The 18,481-nt window shown below is 31.9% G+C and overlaps 1 protein-coding gene across 1 annotated transcript; it reads left to right on the top strand.

The window, feature by feature from the left end:
* The first annotated feature begins 10,986 nt into the window (after window positions 1–10,986).
* LOC131876164 (putative leucine-rich repeat receptor-like serine/threonine-protein kinase At2g24130) lies at window positions 10,987–11,639 on the top strand. The gene is made up of 2 exons (XM_059220983.1): window positions 10,987–11,101; window positions 11,191–11,639. Exons 1-2 carry the CDS (start codon window positions 10,987–10,989, stop codon window positions 11,637–11,639), a joined length of 564 nt encoding a protein of 187 aa, XP_059076966.1.
* The last annotated feature ends 6,842 nt before the right edge of the window (window positions 11,640–18,481 follow it).

The raw sequence follows: 18,481 nt of genomic DNA, 5'->3' as shown, positions 1-18,481 counted from the left end.
TCACCTACATCACCTCTTTGAAACTTGGCTGAAAGGCCATTTCATTGTGAGAAGGAACTCATTCTGTCGAAAAAGAAATTTTCCCTAAGAGGGGCCATTTTTGCAATACCAAAAAGTCTTGTGTCGTTGTAGAAGGTTAAGCCAAAGAGGCCTTCATTAGGTGGGACCCACCGCAAACCTCATTCCATCGAGACATCTCACTTCAACAAGACCCAAAACTGCATCTTGTTGCCCTTATAAACCTAGTTGAAAAGACCATTTTGGTGAGACATTGGTTGCATTGTTTTGAAAATAAAGTGCTGAGAGAGGGATTTTGTGCCTTGCAGGGTGGCGGGGAAGACCATCCGCCCTTTAAAAATTACCCTGCAAGGGTCCCCTAGTTGATCGTTTGGCCTTGTGGGGTAGCGGCGAACATCACTTGCTAACTCTTTTTCTTATTCCACAATGTCTCATATTGCTAACCCATACCCATGTTGAGTAAGAAAGGAACTGGCTTCCTTGCCTTCCCGCCATCCCACACAGGTGAAACCTACTTTACAAAACTTGAGCAGCCAAAACCTTAGCCCAATGCAACCGAATAACATGCATTGCCTAACACAAGATGGTGAATAACATGAGATGATGTTGTAATTGTGAGACACAGATCAATAACTATCTTGTTATTGACCCTTACGTAACCTTTGCATTATGCACTTTCTAGCAAAATTTGAAGAAGCAACTCACTCTGCTGAGTATGATAAAATGACATGTTATCCACACTGAATTCTCATGACTGATCTTTGCAAGGGTTGGCACAAAAACTGCCAACAATTATGAACACCTATAAACAAATATAACAAATTGAATTGATTTCTCTATTCTCTTGGATGGGATTGCTATTGTAATCCTAGCTAAAATTTTGGGATTCCATCATTTTTTGCAGCTCTATCATGTGTGTTGGTACACATGAAAAAATTATTTTCATTCAACTACTAGCTTGTTTAAGATTGGATGGTGTTGATGAACACCTTTATAGTATTGTTCAATTAGCATTGAAATACTTCAATTCATCTCACTTTATTCAAGTCATTTTGTTCTTTCTCAATGGCTGAATGATGAGATGTTTAGTATCTATACTTTGAAATATTAATACAACCTACTATGAATGTTATTTTACTTTTTTAGACATAAATCTGATATTGTAATGGATAAATATTATGAATCCTTGATCCTATATGGTTTTGTATCCTAGGGTCTTTGGACATGTCTTTAAATATGCCAACTTAAGCCTTGTTTCAAATAATTTATTGTGTAACTGTATAGATAATGTATAAAATATTGGTCAAGTCAATAAAGAATTTGTGTGAAGTAGATTCATACTTGACAAAAAAATTGCACTAGTAATTATTTCCAAATGAGATAAAAATGATAACAATTACATCAAAAAAGTAGAAGAGAATCATAATTATTTAGTTTATTAAACAAACTTTTGTACATAAATATTATAAATAAGATACTAAATTAATATATTTTTAAATATAATTAAAATAAATTTAAAATTACAATAAAAAATTAAGCATATATTTATGTAATGCATGTCTATATCGTCGTGGATATGCTTTTGTCCGTTATTACAATTTTCATCATTGCATGTGGTGGGGGCCAATATTCATTCGACGGCCATTTCACGTGGTTGGCCACCTTTTTAAAGATGCCTTCACACTTTATTTCAATAAAGATGAAATTACTCTTGTTTTCCGCTAGTTTTCCATTCATCGCATCCCATCAGGCCGCCCATTTTTCTTAAAGTCTAAATGATCTATAGATGTTGACTCAGTAAAGGATATAAATGCTATTATCAATTTGAGCTGAAAGACAAACATAAAGAATCGATATATTATTTAATCTATGATTATTAATGTTTATGTGTATGCATTTCATTTGATTAGCTTAGGCTAATCATAAGAAAATTGTACTTTTTTTATATATCTAGTTATCTCATCTAATCTTACATAGCTTAGTTTCTTTTCGTGTTTCAAATCTCTATAATTATTTATTTACATCATAATTTTAAATCTAATATCCTTTCATTCTTTTTTTGAAAACTATTTTAAATATTTTTGACTTACTATTGTAGAGGTCTGAAAATTTAGTGAAACTAAATTACTATTCTTAGAATTTTTTTAAATAATAAGATTGGTCAATATTATTTCTAATGATTATTTTAATTGAATTACTAGCTTATTTCACATAGATTTTTCAAATATCATTTAGTAGTAAATCCATGACATGTCTAAACTATTTAAAATAGTCTATTTTAAAGTTTCCTGAATGAAATCATATAGTAATACTCAATAAAATTATATTTTCATCTTACTCATCTTTCCTCTTCTTTAAATTTCTTCATATATCATTCAAATAAAAAATCATCAATTTCATATCAATTTCTAAATTAGTTCTTTATTTATCATTATTTTTATATTTTTAATGATTAACTTCACTGAGAGGCGGTCTACAATGGGATCAACATCATCTGGAAACAAAAAACCATTTCAAGATTAATTTGACATCCATTTTCCTTGCAAGGTAGTGGTAGGGTAGTGGAGCTGAATCGAAACGCCTGCATTAGCCACAAATGGAGGAATATATCTCAGAATAGAAATTCGTTGCCTAGTGTCAAAATTTCATTGCCTCCAATTGAAATTTGTCAGAAGAAGATTGAGGGCAATAAATTCAGCTTAATATTCATTTTGCATGACCATAATTTGGGACCTCTTTTTTGCTTACAGATTGTGGCTTTTCATTGACATACCTCAATATGCATTTCAACAATAAAATTGATTGAATCTGAAGCATTGGAATCGTCTCTTGTGGACTCTTTTAAAGGTAAAGGAATTTGAAACCTTTTGTTAAGATTGTGTAGGAAAATAATTGTTAAAGCCTTCGCACACATAATAAGAAAAAAAGAATTTGATTTTAGTATTGAGGCTATGCAAGTTTGTAAAATGTAGGTTAGCAGCGTTTAAATCGAAAGACCTAGGATTCTTTACCTGAATAGAGTTTTGTTCATCTTATTTTTCCGAGTCTCACTCAAAATGGCGTATTGCAGATTTTTTTCTTACCATGTAAAAGTGTATGGTTGGCATGAGAAATTATGGGGACTTTCACTTCATGCTAATTACTTGAATTTCTTGTCAAATAAATTCCAAATCCCCTTTAAGAAATGTAGGTCAATGATGTCAAAACTTAGCCAAGAGATTGAGACAAGTCATGCAAATGGAGATGGCTCTGATGGTTCATCCTTCAATCCTGAAGAGGTCAATGAGTTTCCCAAGTAGTTGCACAAGGTAGGCCCCAAATATCTATTCAAGCTATTGTGCAGTATGTCTTGAGAAAGTGATGAAAATAATTAAGATTTGGATACACTGAGGATTCAGATTTTGTAGAAGATGATGAATGAAGTTGGAAAAAACAAACATGTTTTAAGAATGTACACCCTGAAATACATGACCTATAATTGATTGACATGTTCTTGGCATTCTCTGATCTATATCAAATATGGAGTATCTCATATATATGTTGTTTGTTTTCTTAGTACAGGATATTACTTAATTATTTATATATTTGTATATGTTGCTTGGTTAATATATGTGTTTCTTTTCTTGTATAGGTATAGTATTGAGAACAAATATGTAATAATGTTCATGTTTATGGGACTTGAGGAGGCTTTACCTATATATTATATTTGAATATTTTGTAGTTTTCTGAATCAATTGGTCTAGAAAATGTGCCATCATTTATAGGATTTGTTTCATTTTGATTTGTTTTTTATTTGTAGAATCAAAATGACCCGTGTGCTCTAAGAGAATGTACAATGCATAAGCTCATTATCAATAAGGAGCTCAACATAAGGCAGAGTATTGAATTGTTTCCCTTACCTATGAAATAGGAGAGAAATACTAAAAGCTCATAGATGGTGCAATCACTTAAATAATTTTAAATTTAAAAAATTTAAAATATAATATTTTAAAATTCTTAATTATAATTATTGTATTGCAGCTATAGGATGCTTTCCCCTATTTGCAAATAGGTTTTTAATCTGCGTGTATGTAGTTTTATACCTTTTTCAACAAAACAAAATAAGGGATCATTACTGTTGGCTTACAGATGTCAAATATGCTTTCAGAAAACTCTAATCTCTGAACCCCCAAAATCCTCACTCTAATTCTTCCTCTGTTTTAGTTAAACTCATATAGAATTCTTGTTGACAACAAAATAAAAAAGGTAAAGTAATTAATATATTTCAAATTAATTTTTATTTTTAATTGAATATAATATAAAAGGTGAAGCAATTAATATATTTCAAATTAACTTTGTAGAATTTTGTAGCTATCCCTACAAAATAAAATAGATATAGCAGAAAATAAAGAAGCAAAACTTGCAAACAAATTAGAGAAGAAAATTAAAACTGAATTAATGCAATCATCTTCATTTACATTATGTCAAATTTGTATGAATTACAAATGATATATAGATCACAAGAGCAGAAATTTTGCATGAGATGCATGAAATTTTTGGAGATCAACTGAAGTGGTAGACATAAAACTCCTTGGTTAGGATTACATTGAAGCATGCAAACATACTTCTCCATAAGTTACAGGAGCAAACAGAATGTGTAAGCAAACAAGTATGAATTCACACTTCTCCATAAATCACATCTTATAAAAGGAGAGCATGTGTAATCTAAGCATCATGGATCACGGTAGGAACAAGAAGATAACTGCACTAACACCCCCCCTTAAGCCTAACTAAGGAGAGATATGGGTCTTGGCAACAAAGCCTGATTAAGAACCCAATTACAAAGAAGAAAGGAGAAAACCCAATTGAGAGAAACTCCTAACCATTTATTCAAACTAAAGAAGAAAGCTACAATTGTTGATGAAGAAAAATAACTCTGCAAATGGATCCACACCGTAACAAGATTGTATCAAAATCATAGAGACCACTGCATGAGTACCTTTGGGATAATTTGAAAATGCAGTTGTACCTATTCTGCATTGCTCAAATGGATGAACAGACAAGTACATGGCCTTTGAATACAAAAACTGATCATTTGAAGAAGATATGAATCTGCAAAAATGTGCTCCAAACTGAAGAACTGCAAAGATGACCTCTAGTTGGGATGATGCCATTGTATATCCATTGCTCAATAATGTCCCATGAGAAAGAAACTTTGGAAGCACTTGGGGATGCGACTCTAGAATCTCATGTAGTCAGGAACCCTACTAGAAAGAATCTCTAGGAGCAAACAAAGTTGCAACATTGGAATCTCATGTATACAGGAATTTAGAACAAAAGAACATTTTGGCAAACAATAGAAGCTATTTTATTCAGGAAGAGTCCATGTATCTAGAAAAATAAATTTACATCTTCTTCCATGATGATGACAATCTTCACAGAAAGTTGTTTCATTCTTCTTCTTTCTAGCAAACTAGCTCTGATACCATGTAGAATTTTGCAACTACCCCTGCAAACTAAAATAGATCTAGCAGAAAAGAAAGAAGAAAAACTTGCACACAAATTAGAGAAGAAAATCAAAACTGAATTAATGCAATCATCTTCATTTACATTATGTCAAATTTGTATGAATTACAAATGATATATAGATCACAAGAGCAAACATTTTGCATGAGATGCATGAAATTTCTGAAGATCAACTGAAGTGGTAGACAGAAAACTCCTTGGTTAGGATTACATTGAAGCATGCAAACATACTTCTCCATAAGTTACGGGAGCAAACAGAATGTGTAAGCAAACAAGTATGCATTTACACTTCTCCATAAATCACATCTTATAAAAGGAGAGCATGCATAATCTAAGCTCTGTGGATCATGGTAGGAACAAGAAGATAACTATGCTAACAAACTTTTATTTTTAATTTTCTGTGTTTTAATTAAATCTATAGAGAAGTCTTATTTCGTCGAGAGGCGATCTACAATGGCATCGATGTTGTTCGTCAACAAAATTTCACTTCAAGAAAATTTTGACGTTTGCATGTAGGTCTTCCAAAACCTAACAAGATAGTTGGCAGTGGCGGCATGGCAGTACTCTGTTCGGTAGAATCATGAAACATTTGCATGTTTGGCAAAACGTTGTGATAAATAAAGAATTGCAGAACCATTTACTCTTATAGAACCATTATGACATGGAGTACAGTGTGGAATGAGCAAATCAAACATATGTTGCCCTAAATAGAATCTAATGCCAAGAAGGGTAGGGGAAGAGTGGCGACCTGCCAACAATAAATGAGATCAGGCATCTAATGGAGGAAACAATAACCTTATATATGGGCATGACATCTCAATTTGAAGAGCTAAAATTTGATATTCTGTGAGAAAAAACTCCATTTCTTCAGGATAGCAATAGCACGCAAATAATCCCATTATCATTATGATTATATTTCCATTATCATTAGGGTTAGGTTTTAGCTAGGATTAGGATTTAAGTTTAATCAGGGTTATGATTAAGGTAAGGTTAGAGATCAATTAGGGGAAATTATTAAGTTAGGCTTAAGGTTTAATTAGGTAAGTTTAAGGTTAGTTGTCTATTTGGGTTGGGGTTTACTAAGAGTTAAAATATTAGATTTTAATTATATTTAAGATTATAAAATTTAATTACGATTAGGGCCAAGGTCAGTGTTAGTTTAAAATATGATTAGAGTGAAATCAAGGTTAGGGTTAGATTTTAACTAGAGATTAATTAGAGTTAATCTTAATGTGATAAATTCTTCTTGATAAGATGTCTTTCTGCGTATTTTACCTATTTTTTATAAATATAGGTATACTAGTAAATAAATACAATTAAAAGGGGCGAAAGTGAAATAAATTAATACATTTGAAATTAATCTTGATTTTGATTTTTCATTGTTTCAATTAAATCTATATAGAATTCTTATGACAACAAATTTATTAAAATGAAAGCAATATAAAAAGTAAAAAAATTAGCTTATTCCAAAATTAATCTTCATTCTTATTCTTATATAGAATTCTTTTTTACAAAAAACCTACTGAAATGAACATAATGTATAAGGTAAAGAATTTAGTACATTCCAAAATTAATTATCATTTTGTTTTTCTCTTCAATTAAGCCTATATAGAATTATTATCAGAACAAACTTGATAAAATAAACACAATGAAAAATGTGAAAAAATTAGTACATTTCAAAATTAATTTTTATTTTGATTAAACCTATATAGAATTCTCAACAAATATTATACTAAAATAAACCCAATGTAAAACATGAAAAAATTAGTACATTCCAAAATTAATCTTAATTATAATTTTCTCAATGTTTTAATTAAACTTATATAGAATTTCTTTTGACATCAAACCTACTAGAATGAATACAATGTAAAAAGTGAACAAATCACTAAGTTCAAAAATTAATTTTTATTTTTCTTTTCTCTATGTTTCAACTAAACCTATATAGAATTCTTATTGACAATAAAATTGCTAAAACAACACAATAAAAAAGGTGAATAAATTAGTACATTCCAAAATTGATCCTCATCCCGATTTTAGTGTCTAGATTGAAACCTATATAGATGTGTTCAACAAAGGGAAATATCAATTTTGGAGGTAATTGAACATTGATAAATGTAATCTCAAATAATATAAGAAAGGCAAATAAATAACCTCTATAGGCAAAACAAGATAAACAAAACCTGAGGAAAAACCAAAAGCTAGCAACACTAGATCATCATTATTTATCATGAAGAAATTTTTGAGAGTATCGAAACTTTAAAAATTGAAATTTAAATATGTTGTAACATCATTAAAATAACATATGACTATGAAATATGGAATGACCAGCAAGTCCAACACATATATTGATGCCTTGTGACAAATAAAACAATAATTCTTATCTATTGTAGAAGAAAATTAGACAAGAAATATATTATGATGTTGGTTTTCATTTTGCTAAAAAGAGTTGGATGACAATTTTGAATCACCAACAGATCTTACTCTAAGCTAATCTTTAAATAAGATAGAAGAAAATATTTACATATATTATTGTTAATGTTGAATGATCTAACTACAACAAATACAAACATATTATACATTTATTTCAATTATATACTCAATTAGGGTGATAGTAAGGTTCAATTAGAGTTAGGGTTGGGATGAGATTTCTATTAGGGTTAGAGTTAGGGTTCAATTCAAGTTATAGGATAAATATTTGAGTTAAGGTTAAATTAAATTTACAATTCAAATGTGATTAGGGTTTAATCAAGATTAGGGTTCAAGTTTAGTTAGGGTTATCGTTGAGGATAGGTTAGGGTTTAATTAGGAGAAAATTATTGAATTAAGGTTAGGGTTAGGGTTAAATTATGGTTAGAGTTCAAATAAGGTTAAGTTTAAGATTAGGTTATGGTAGGAGTTAAATTAAGGTTGTGGTTATGGTTATTGAGGATTTGATTTAAAGTAGGGTCAACATTCAATTCAGATTAAGATTAGGGTTTAATTAGGGTTAGAATTAAAGTTAAGATTCAATTGTGGTCAGGGTGTGTGTAAAAAATAGAATTATAAATAGGGTTATAATTATGGTTAAAGTTAAAATTAGAATTAGAGTAGGGTTTAGAATTAGAATTAGAAATAGAGTTTAGGGGTAAATTATGGTTTTAAGGTTAGGGTTATAGTTTAATTAGGGTTAAAGTTAAGGTTAGTCTTCAATCTGGTTAGATTTAGTTTAGTGTGCAATTATGGTTATGGTTTAATTAGGGTTACAATTCAAGTAGAGTTATAGAAGAAATATTTGAGTTAGGATTAAATTATATTTACAGTTCAAATATGGTTATGATTAGGGTTAGCGTTCAATTAGAGTTATACTTAAATTTTAATTAGGGTTCAATTATAGGAAATTATTGAGCTATGGTTAGGTTTAGGTTTAGAATTAGAATTAGGGCTAGGTTTAGAAATAGAACTAGGGCTAGCATTAGAATTGGAATTAGATATATAATTAGAATTTGTGTTAAATTATGGTTATGGTTTGGGTTAGGGTTCAACTAGAGTTAAATTTAAGGTTAGTGTTCGATTTGGGTTATAGTTCAATTAGAGTTATAGAAGAAATATGGGAGAGAATTTTGTAAGGATAAATTTTTTGTGTCTTGTTCAATAGTAAAAGTAGCTTGATAATTAAAATTTTTAATAACTATCAAATATTTTTTGATTCAATCAATTAAGAGCGATTATACATCTTCATTCAAATGAAGTACATCAGTTGCATTGAGATATGGTATGTTTGACTTGTTAGCATTTGATTGAAAATCCAACATTTTTTCCCAACTAACGTTATTCTAGATGCTAGCTAGCATTAATTGTCACAACTATAGCTAACTAACTATTACAATGTACAAAGACATTGATGGGAGTAACTTTTTAACAAAAAAACTCACAAGAGCCTTAAAACCTTTAAATATCAATATTTGAGGAACCTAATGGGATGATTTGAAACTGTGTTATATAGAAAATGGGTAGAATTGAAATCCTGTAGTGAATATTGTATTATGAGATACATGTAACTAGTACCTTAAATAGTTCTTTTTTTCTTTATGAAGATTATTTTTAATATTATTTCTTTTTTGCATTCTTCTTTACCCTATGTTGGTGGCTTTGGCTACCCAAACATAGATAGGTATATGCATTGACATCATCTATATAGATTCTTGAGAATTCTTACAACTTACTATTGATGGAGTAGAGTGTGCATTTGTGTAGTCTTATTGATATAAGATGAGAGTAGCATTACAGATGGAAACAAATAATAGAATGTAATTAAAAATATATATTAGAGTAATTAAAAAACTTGACAACCATTATTAATCAAGGGTAGCATGAGAGTTTAACACAAATCCTTACAAGTAATCAAACAATATATTAGAATAATTAAACAACTGAGCAATCAAATATTATGTAAATTAAATTAAGATCTTTTTTCAAAATTTTGACCTATGATAATAAAATATGCAACATGATTTTGGAATGATAACTTGATCTCCAACCCATCTAGAGGCATTACTTTCAATCTAATGCAAATATTTGAAATAATGTTAATAATCAAGTAGGGTAGGGAATATGGCTATAGTAAGGGTTAAGTTTACTAGAAAATGATATCTCTCGACGTATTTTACATAGAATTTTGAAAATATAAGTATTCTGGTTTATTTTTTCAAAAAAATTGATGTATAATTTCTCTTGATTTTATGTTTCATAATTAAAAAAAAAAAACAATAAAATTCTCCATCAATATCACAGTGAACATTCTATAATATTTAATATAATTTATTCCAAAATTTGTTCCCAATTTTTCATGGCAGTATGTCAATTTAACATTTTATAGTGGGCATGAAATTCGAGCTATGAATACCGTCGGCGTCAATGCCCCTTCCTTCGTAAGTGTAGGAAAATTAGGTGTGCTGAATTATTATTAAAATGCTGGCGAAAAAATTCCACACAATTAACAATTAACAGTCTCACTGGTACCATTCTGCCCTCTTTCAAAAACCTGTCCGCCTTAGTTGAATTGGGTTTGAGCGAAAATGAGCTCTATGGTCCCATTCCTCCTGAATTATGCATACTCACTCAGCTACGGCTTCTTTACCTTTTTAAAAATAACTTATCAGGCACCATTCCCAGCTCTTTAACAAATCTCTCAAAGTTGAATAAATTAGATTTTTCTCAAAACCAAATAAGTGGACATATTCCATGGGAAATTGGTACCAAGCTCTCCGACTTGGAATACCTTAGTTTATGGAGGAATCAGCTTAGTGGAAACATACCAAACTCCCTTGGAAATTGTTCCAGTCTTGAAATACTAAGGAGATGCCCATGCCATGGAGTACTTACATCATAATTGGACTTGAGTGAGTGTTTGAGCATTGCTGTAGATGTAGCCCATAGCATGGAATACTTATTTTAAAAACTAGCAATGTGCTCTTGGATGCCAACATGACAGCCCTTGTCACTAATTTTGGTATATCCCGTTTAACTACTACAAATTCCATAGATTCACTCAGTACAACAACTTTTGCACTCAGAGGATCTATTCGAAATATTGCTGCAGGTAAAATTTTCGATTTTTCCTTATTTTGACATTACCATTTTCTATATTAGCTTTTTAAGAATTTAATGAATAAAATTAATTGATTGCAGAGTATGGATTGGGTGGGAATGTTTCTATCAAGGGAGATGTTTACAGTTATGGAATTCTGATATTAGAGATGGTTACAAGGAAGAGGCCAAGTGATGACATGTTTGTGGGAGACATGAGATTGCAGAAGTGGGTGAGGTCAGCCTTTCCAGACAGACTGGCAGAAATTGTTGATAGCGGGCTATGGAGAGATGTTAATGAAAACATGGAAGACAATAAATTTCTAATTTCTTTCATTCATGTTGGTTTGCTTTGTAGTAGTGAATCACCAAGAGAAAGGCCTTCCATGATAGATGTAGGCAATGCCTTGGAGAGGCTGAAGACATCTTTGATGGGAGGTGCAGCTGCTTCCAATTTAACATCCACCATATCAGAAGTCCTGGAGAATACCAATCCCACAGGAACAGGAACAGGAACATTAGCATCTGACAGTCTAAGTTCTACAATTTAGATGTTTGTAGCTTCCAAGTTTGAGTCCTTTGTGTTTCACAATTCCAAATTTATCTTCTTTCCTGTCAATTCCACCTGTAAATTCTCGAATCATGTGTTTGGAGTCTTTGTTCTAAATTGTAGTTCTTTGAGCTTGTAAGTTGTACCAATTCATGTGTTTTTATTACACTAGTTTGAGAAAGTATGATGTTGTCAATACAATCAATGTAACGTATTGTTGTATTTAAGAATTATTTTCCCTTCGTTTCAAAATATTAAAGACCAATTTGGATACCAAAATAAGAATGATATTTTCATCGCTACACAGGAATAAGAATTGAAAATTCAGAACGATTAAATTAAATGATGGATGATGGAACTTCTTACAGAATTCATTCAAAATTAAGACCTTTAATTAGAACTAATGTAATTCTCTATTAAAATAGACGATGCCCGTTTGCAGGCATTGTACGATTGAGATAAAATTTTGTTTGCCTCGATTTTTAAGTTAATCATTTCTGTTTTATATCTTGATTTTTATAAGACAATTATTTTATGTTTGATTTATAAAATATCCATTCTACATATAATTAATGCTACTTAATTTTAAGTTGATCATAAGTTACTTTAAATATATAATTAATTAAATTAAAAATTTATTTTAATATAATAATTATTGAAATTAGGATAAAACAATAAATGATTGAAGTAAATTATCGAAAATAGACTACTACATATATCCTATAGAGCCATAAACTGAGATCTGGGAAAAAGAAGATGCTTAGAACCTATTACCAGAAGTTTAGGTTGCTTTTTTGGGACCAAGTAGTACAGATTCACCCTTGTCCTCCATATTTCACTCTGTTGAAAGTTGAAACTATTTGTCACTGTCAACTTTGTCAAAATCCCTCAGTGCAACTCCTAAGCCTATTCCCTACACACAAAAAGAGAGAAGAAAGTGTTGTAGATAGGGGTTTGGCTTAGGTCAAACCCCGGTCTAGGAGTTAACCTTGATTTGAATAATGTAAATGTTGTGAAATATTGATCGAAGAATAATGACAGCAATTCTGGAAGATTGATTACCATGAGTGATTGATCATCTCCATCATTGAATCTGGTTTAAATACAAGAGGAAAGGTTGCCTACGTAGGGACATGTCCATATGTGGTAGTTTCCACGTATGGACATGCCCCTACAGAGGCAACCATTCATAACAATTAGTTTGTTTATGTTTAATTTCCGAACTACATGCTCTGTTATGTATATAATAACCGATTTACCATCAGTTAGATTCACAAGGGCTATATCTTAACACTCCCTCTTAGCAGGAGTGGATCTAAGTAATTTTCTTGGGAGCATATTCGGTCATGACTTCCGACACAATTCGGGACAACATTTAATATAGTCTTGTCATGACAATAGACTCACTATCATGATATTTGGCTCAGTCTAGGACAATCACTTAAGAAGTCAATCATGAGATGATCACATACTTTAGGATCAAGATATCTGGCACAATCTGGGACAACAACTTAATGTAGTCAATCTTGACACTTGGTCAACTATTGTCAAGATCATCACCTTGAAATAGTAACCTTAAACATAAGTAGATCATCATCTTCTTGAACACAGTTAGAATATTGCAATATACATTTTATTTATTTATCCATGAACAAATTACACATGTAGGAATTTCATCCTAATAATCTGAATTATAATCTAGTCATACCAAGTTTACTTCTGAAGTATTCTATCTTCAATCTTGCAAGTGGCTTGGTGAAGATATCAACATTTTGTTCTTCAGTACTGATGTACACTAGTTTTATGATGTTTCGATCTACCATATCTCTTATGTAGTGATAAGGGATCTCAATATGTTTGGATCGATTGTGAAAAAATAGATTTACTAAGAGCTTGATACAACTCTGATTATCACAGTGAATTATTGTTGAATTTAGAGTTTTTCCAAATAATCCAAATAATAACTTTCTCAACCATACCTCTTCACGAGCTCCTAAGGAGGCTACCATATATTCTGCTTCGGTGGAGCTTTGTGCAACTGCTGACTGTTTTCTGCTGAACCAAGATATCATAGCAGAACCAAGACTGAAGCAACACCCTATAGTACTTTTATGGTCAGTGGTACTTCTGGCCCAATCAGAATCAGAATATCCTTTAAGTTTAATCTCAACATTTTCATACTTTAAGCCAAGTCTGATTATGCCTTGTAAATATCTTAAAATGTGTTTAGTAGCCATTAGATGTATCTTCTTAGGTTCACACATGAAGTGACTTAATACATTTGTAGTATAGCCGATATCAGGACGAGTATTTACCAAATACATGAGTGAACCAATGATTTGTCTATAGAGTGTGGGATCTGTAGGTTCTGAATCTTTTGCCTCAATTTTTAGCTTGTGCAAATTAGTTTCCATTGGTGTAGCTAATGGCTTACACTCCATCATCCCAAATCTAGTTAGAATATCGGTGGTGTGCTTTCCTTGATTTAGGAAGATGTAGTTTTTCTTCTGCCATACTTCTAATCCCAGAAAATAATGTAGAAGCCCTAGATCCTTCATAATGAATTTTGTTGCTAGATCTTGCTTAGATTTCACAATGAGATTATCCTTTCCTGTTATCAAAAGATCATCCACATAAAGGACCAATATAATCATATTGCCATTTGAAGCCTTGAAGTAGATGTTGGGATCTGCTAGGTTCTTGGAGTACCCTAGTTTGGAGAGATAGTTGTCTATCCTTGCATATCAGGCCCTAGGTGCTTATTTTAGCCCATAGAGAGCTTTCTTTAGTTTACAAACATAGCAATTTTTATCACGTATGGTGAATCCTTCTGGTTGTTCTATATATACTTCTTCTTCAATTGAATCATTTAGGAAGGCAGTCTTTACATCTATTTGGTGAATTTTCCATCCTTTCGATGCTGCAATTGCAATGATTGTTCTTACTGACGTATATCAGGCAACTAGGGCAAATGTCTCTTCATAATCAATTCCTGCTTTTTGAGAGAATCCTCTGGCCACAAAGCGAGCTTTATGTTTTTCAATGCTATCATCAGATGCATATTTGATCTTGAATAACCACTTGGATGAGACAACTAATTTGTCTTTCAGTCTAGGCACTATATCCCAAACATCATTCTTTAGTATAGATTGATATTCTTCAACCATAGCACCTTTCCAAGCCTATTTTGATAAAGCTTCTCTGACATTTGTTGGTTCAAAATTTGTGAGTTTGGTTAGAAGTGCAGCATAACATTTTAGAGTTCTTGTTCTCTTATTTTCTTTGGAAATTTCATTTGGCTCTACATTATTCTCTTCAATCATTTTCCTTGCCCATAGAGGTCTTTTCTTGTTATTGAGTGTTTCAATATTTTCATCAACAAGAGGTTCAGAAGCTCTTATGATGTCCTCCCTCTAAGTGTCTGAAGGTTCAGAATTTTCTATGATATTCTCCCTCTCAATCTTAGTTATGTGATCTTCTTCTTCTTTAGTAATGTTATCATCCTTAGGTTCTTTGAGTGTAGTGTTTTCTTCAAACTTTACATCTCTACTTATCTCAATAGATTTTTTCCCTAGAATGTAAATGTGATATCCTTTAGTATTTTCACTATAGCCAATGAAGATACCTCTTTTTCCGGATGGTTCTAGTTTTGTCCTCTTTTCTTTAGGAACATGTATATATATGATACAGCCAAATATCCTTAAATGACTTAAGTCTAGTTTGTTCCCTGTAAAAGCTTCTTCAGGAGTTATGCTTTCTAGAACTGAGTGCGGACATCTGTTTTGAATGTAGACTACTGTATTTGAAACTTCTGCCCAAAATGAAGTGTGTAAGTTTTGGTCATGCATCATGGCTTTTGCTGCTTCAATTATGGTTATGTTTTTTCTTTCTGCTACTCCATTCTGTTGTGGATTATATGGTATAGTATACTCCCTTTTAATCCCAACAAAATTACAAAAGTCTTTGAAGTTTTTAGATGTATATTCTCCCCCATTGTCGGATCTTAACACCTTTATTTTCTTCCCTGACTAGTTTTCTACTAGTGCCTTGAATTCTTTGAACTTAGATAGTAGTTCATTTGAGTCTTTGCACTTTAGAAAATATATCCATGTTTTTCGAGAGTAGTCATCAACAAAGATTATGTAGTATAAGGATCCAATTAGGGATGGTGTTGACATGGGACCGCATAGGTCAGAGTGAATTAGTTCTACAATAGATTTTGATTTGTGCTCGCTTGAGGGAAAAGAAACTTTCACATTCTTTCCCAAGGCACATCCTTTGCAAATGCCTATGTGTTCAGATTTTAGTTGGGGCAATCCTAAAGTAATCTTCTTTATGTTGGATAGAGCACTATATCTTAGGTGTCCTAATCTTTTGTGCCATAATTCATTATTATTTGAAACTGCAAGATTTAGTGCTTCCTTTTGATCACTGCATAGTTTGTATAGGCTACCATCTCTTGAACCTATTGTTATGGAATTTTTGATATTTGTGTTTTTAGGCTAGAGTAGAACTTTATCTTCATTGAAGGTAACCTGATATCCTTGATTAGCTAGGCCTGAGATTGAGACTAGATTTCTTTTTATTCCAGGTATAAACAGAACATCCTTTAATTGTAGAGATACTCCATTTCTTAGTTTGATAGTACAGGCCCCAATTCCTTTCACAAGATATGTAGAGTTATCTCCAATAGTAACCTCTTCACTTGAGTGCACGTTAAGTGTTTCAAACTAATTTCTAAATCTAGTTATATGCCTTGATGCTCCACTGTCTATGATATAAGTATTTTTATTTGTATTTATTTCGCTTGATAGGGCTAAGAAGAAAAGTGAGTTTTCTCCTTTGACTTCGGCTAGAGTAACTTGTGTTTTCTTCCTTTCTGGACAATTCCTGAGAGTGTGCCCATATTTGTCGCATTTGTAACACTGAATTTTAGACATATCTCTTTTCTAATGGTTTTTATTTCCTCTCTTCCATTTGGAGAACTTTTTCTTTTTGTTGAAGGTATTTGTATTAAGTGCTTGGATTTCTCCTTCTTTATTTGGCCCTAATCCTCTTGAGATTAGTCGAGATTCCTCTTGAATGCACTCATTCTTAAGTTGTTCAAATTTGGGTAAGGGGGGTGTTCTGCTAATACATTGAATGTAGGATTCCCATAAAATTGGTAATCCTCTTAAGGCTATGAGAGAGATTTCTTGATCATATACCTCATTTCCAATAGTTTGTAATTGGTCTTTTACTTCAGATATCCTTGAAAAGTATGTAGATATTGTATCATCTTTATTCACCTTTATGTTTAAAAGTTGTTGTTTCAAGGTTAACATTCTACTCGCATTGTTAACTTCTTATGTATTTTTAATGGTTTTAAATACTTCATATGCTTTAGGCAGTCTGGCTATAGATGGAAGAATATGATCTTTGACTGAGTCAATAATTATTATTTTTTCTTTATTATTACACCTTTTCCAGGTAGATTTCTCTAGATCATCATTTGGCATGTCTAGATTTTCTTCTATGTAAGACTCTAATTCTAGTTCTTCAAGAATGGCAATGATTTGTATCTCCCAGGAAATGAAGTTCGAGGCTCCTTCGAGTCTATCTTCCACTCTCATATTACTTGACATTTTGAATATTTTCTTAGTTGGATATATCCTCTGCATATATAGCCTCTGCGTCGATTTGTTATTTACTTCCGATAAATGCTTATGAGTAATATGACTGTCTAATTTATTCTCTTAATAACTTGGCTTTGATACCATGTTGTGAAATATTGATCTAAGATTAATTACAGTGATTCTAGAAGACTGATTGCCATGAGTCATTGATCGTCTCCATCATTGAATCCGGTTTAAATACAAGAGGAAAGGTTGCCTACGTAGGGACATGTCCATATGTGGCAGTTTCCACGTATGGACATGCCCATATGGAGGCAACCGTTCATAACAATTAGTTTGTTTATGTTTAATTTATGTACTGCATGCTCCATTATATATATAATAACCAATTTACCATCAGTTAGATTCACGAGGGCTATATCTTAATAGTAAATATTGATGTAAATGCTAAGGAGCTATACCTCAAATCTACAATTGCTAATAATAATGCAATGATCTTTGAATGTAATCACAAATGTTGAATGTATGGCATGGCAAACCCATGAGTTCATGAAACACCTATTCACAGACACATGCTTATGTACATTCAAAGACTGATGCAACTTTTCTCCATAATGCTTGAAGGATGAAATGCAACTTTGAATCTCTAAAAATGTTTAATGATCAATTCTTGAATGTACAAATGATAGGTATGGAGTTTTAGATCTAAAATGAATTGATAGGATGTCTTTATATAGTGTTCCCTAGGCAAATTACTAATTAGGATGATCTCTAATGGTCAAATGTAGCCGCAAGGACAAAAAACTATCAAGGAGGGGGAGTATCTACCCCATTTCAAATTGGCTCCACATTCAGGGAGACTAAGGCATTTCGAGGTGCCTTGGTCCTCCAAAATCAAGACTAGCCAGTAAGGAAATAGGGGAGATAAACCTCCAAGATAGGGCCCACTCAATGGTGTCAACAAGTGACATCGGGTTGGAGTAAAATGGGGCCAAAACACACCTAAGAGGTATGAAAATGAGACATGCTAAAATAGGAGAGCAAACATGAGGTGTAAATTGGATCGATTACAATTTACGAGGCTACATTTACCCCTCACTTTAACAATACTATGAGCATATGCAAATACTCATGGTAAAGTAGAAAGATGAGACAGAGGAGCAATTAGGAGTGACATCACAAGGAGATAAGATATTACTAATTTTGAGGAACCAAGCCCCCAATCTTA

This window comes from Cryptomeria japonica, chromosome 5 (genome assembly GCF_030272615.1).
Source record: "Cryptomeria japonica chromosome 5, Sugi_1.0, whole genome shotgun sequence".
NCBI lineage: Eukaryota > Viridiplantae > Streptophyta > Pinopsida > Cupressales > Cupressaceae > Cryptomeria > Cryptomeria japonica.
This window is presented reverse-complemented; position numbering and strand designations above follow the sequence as displayed.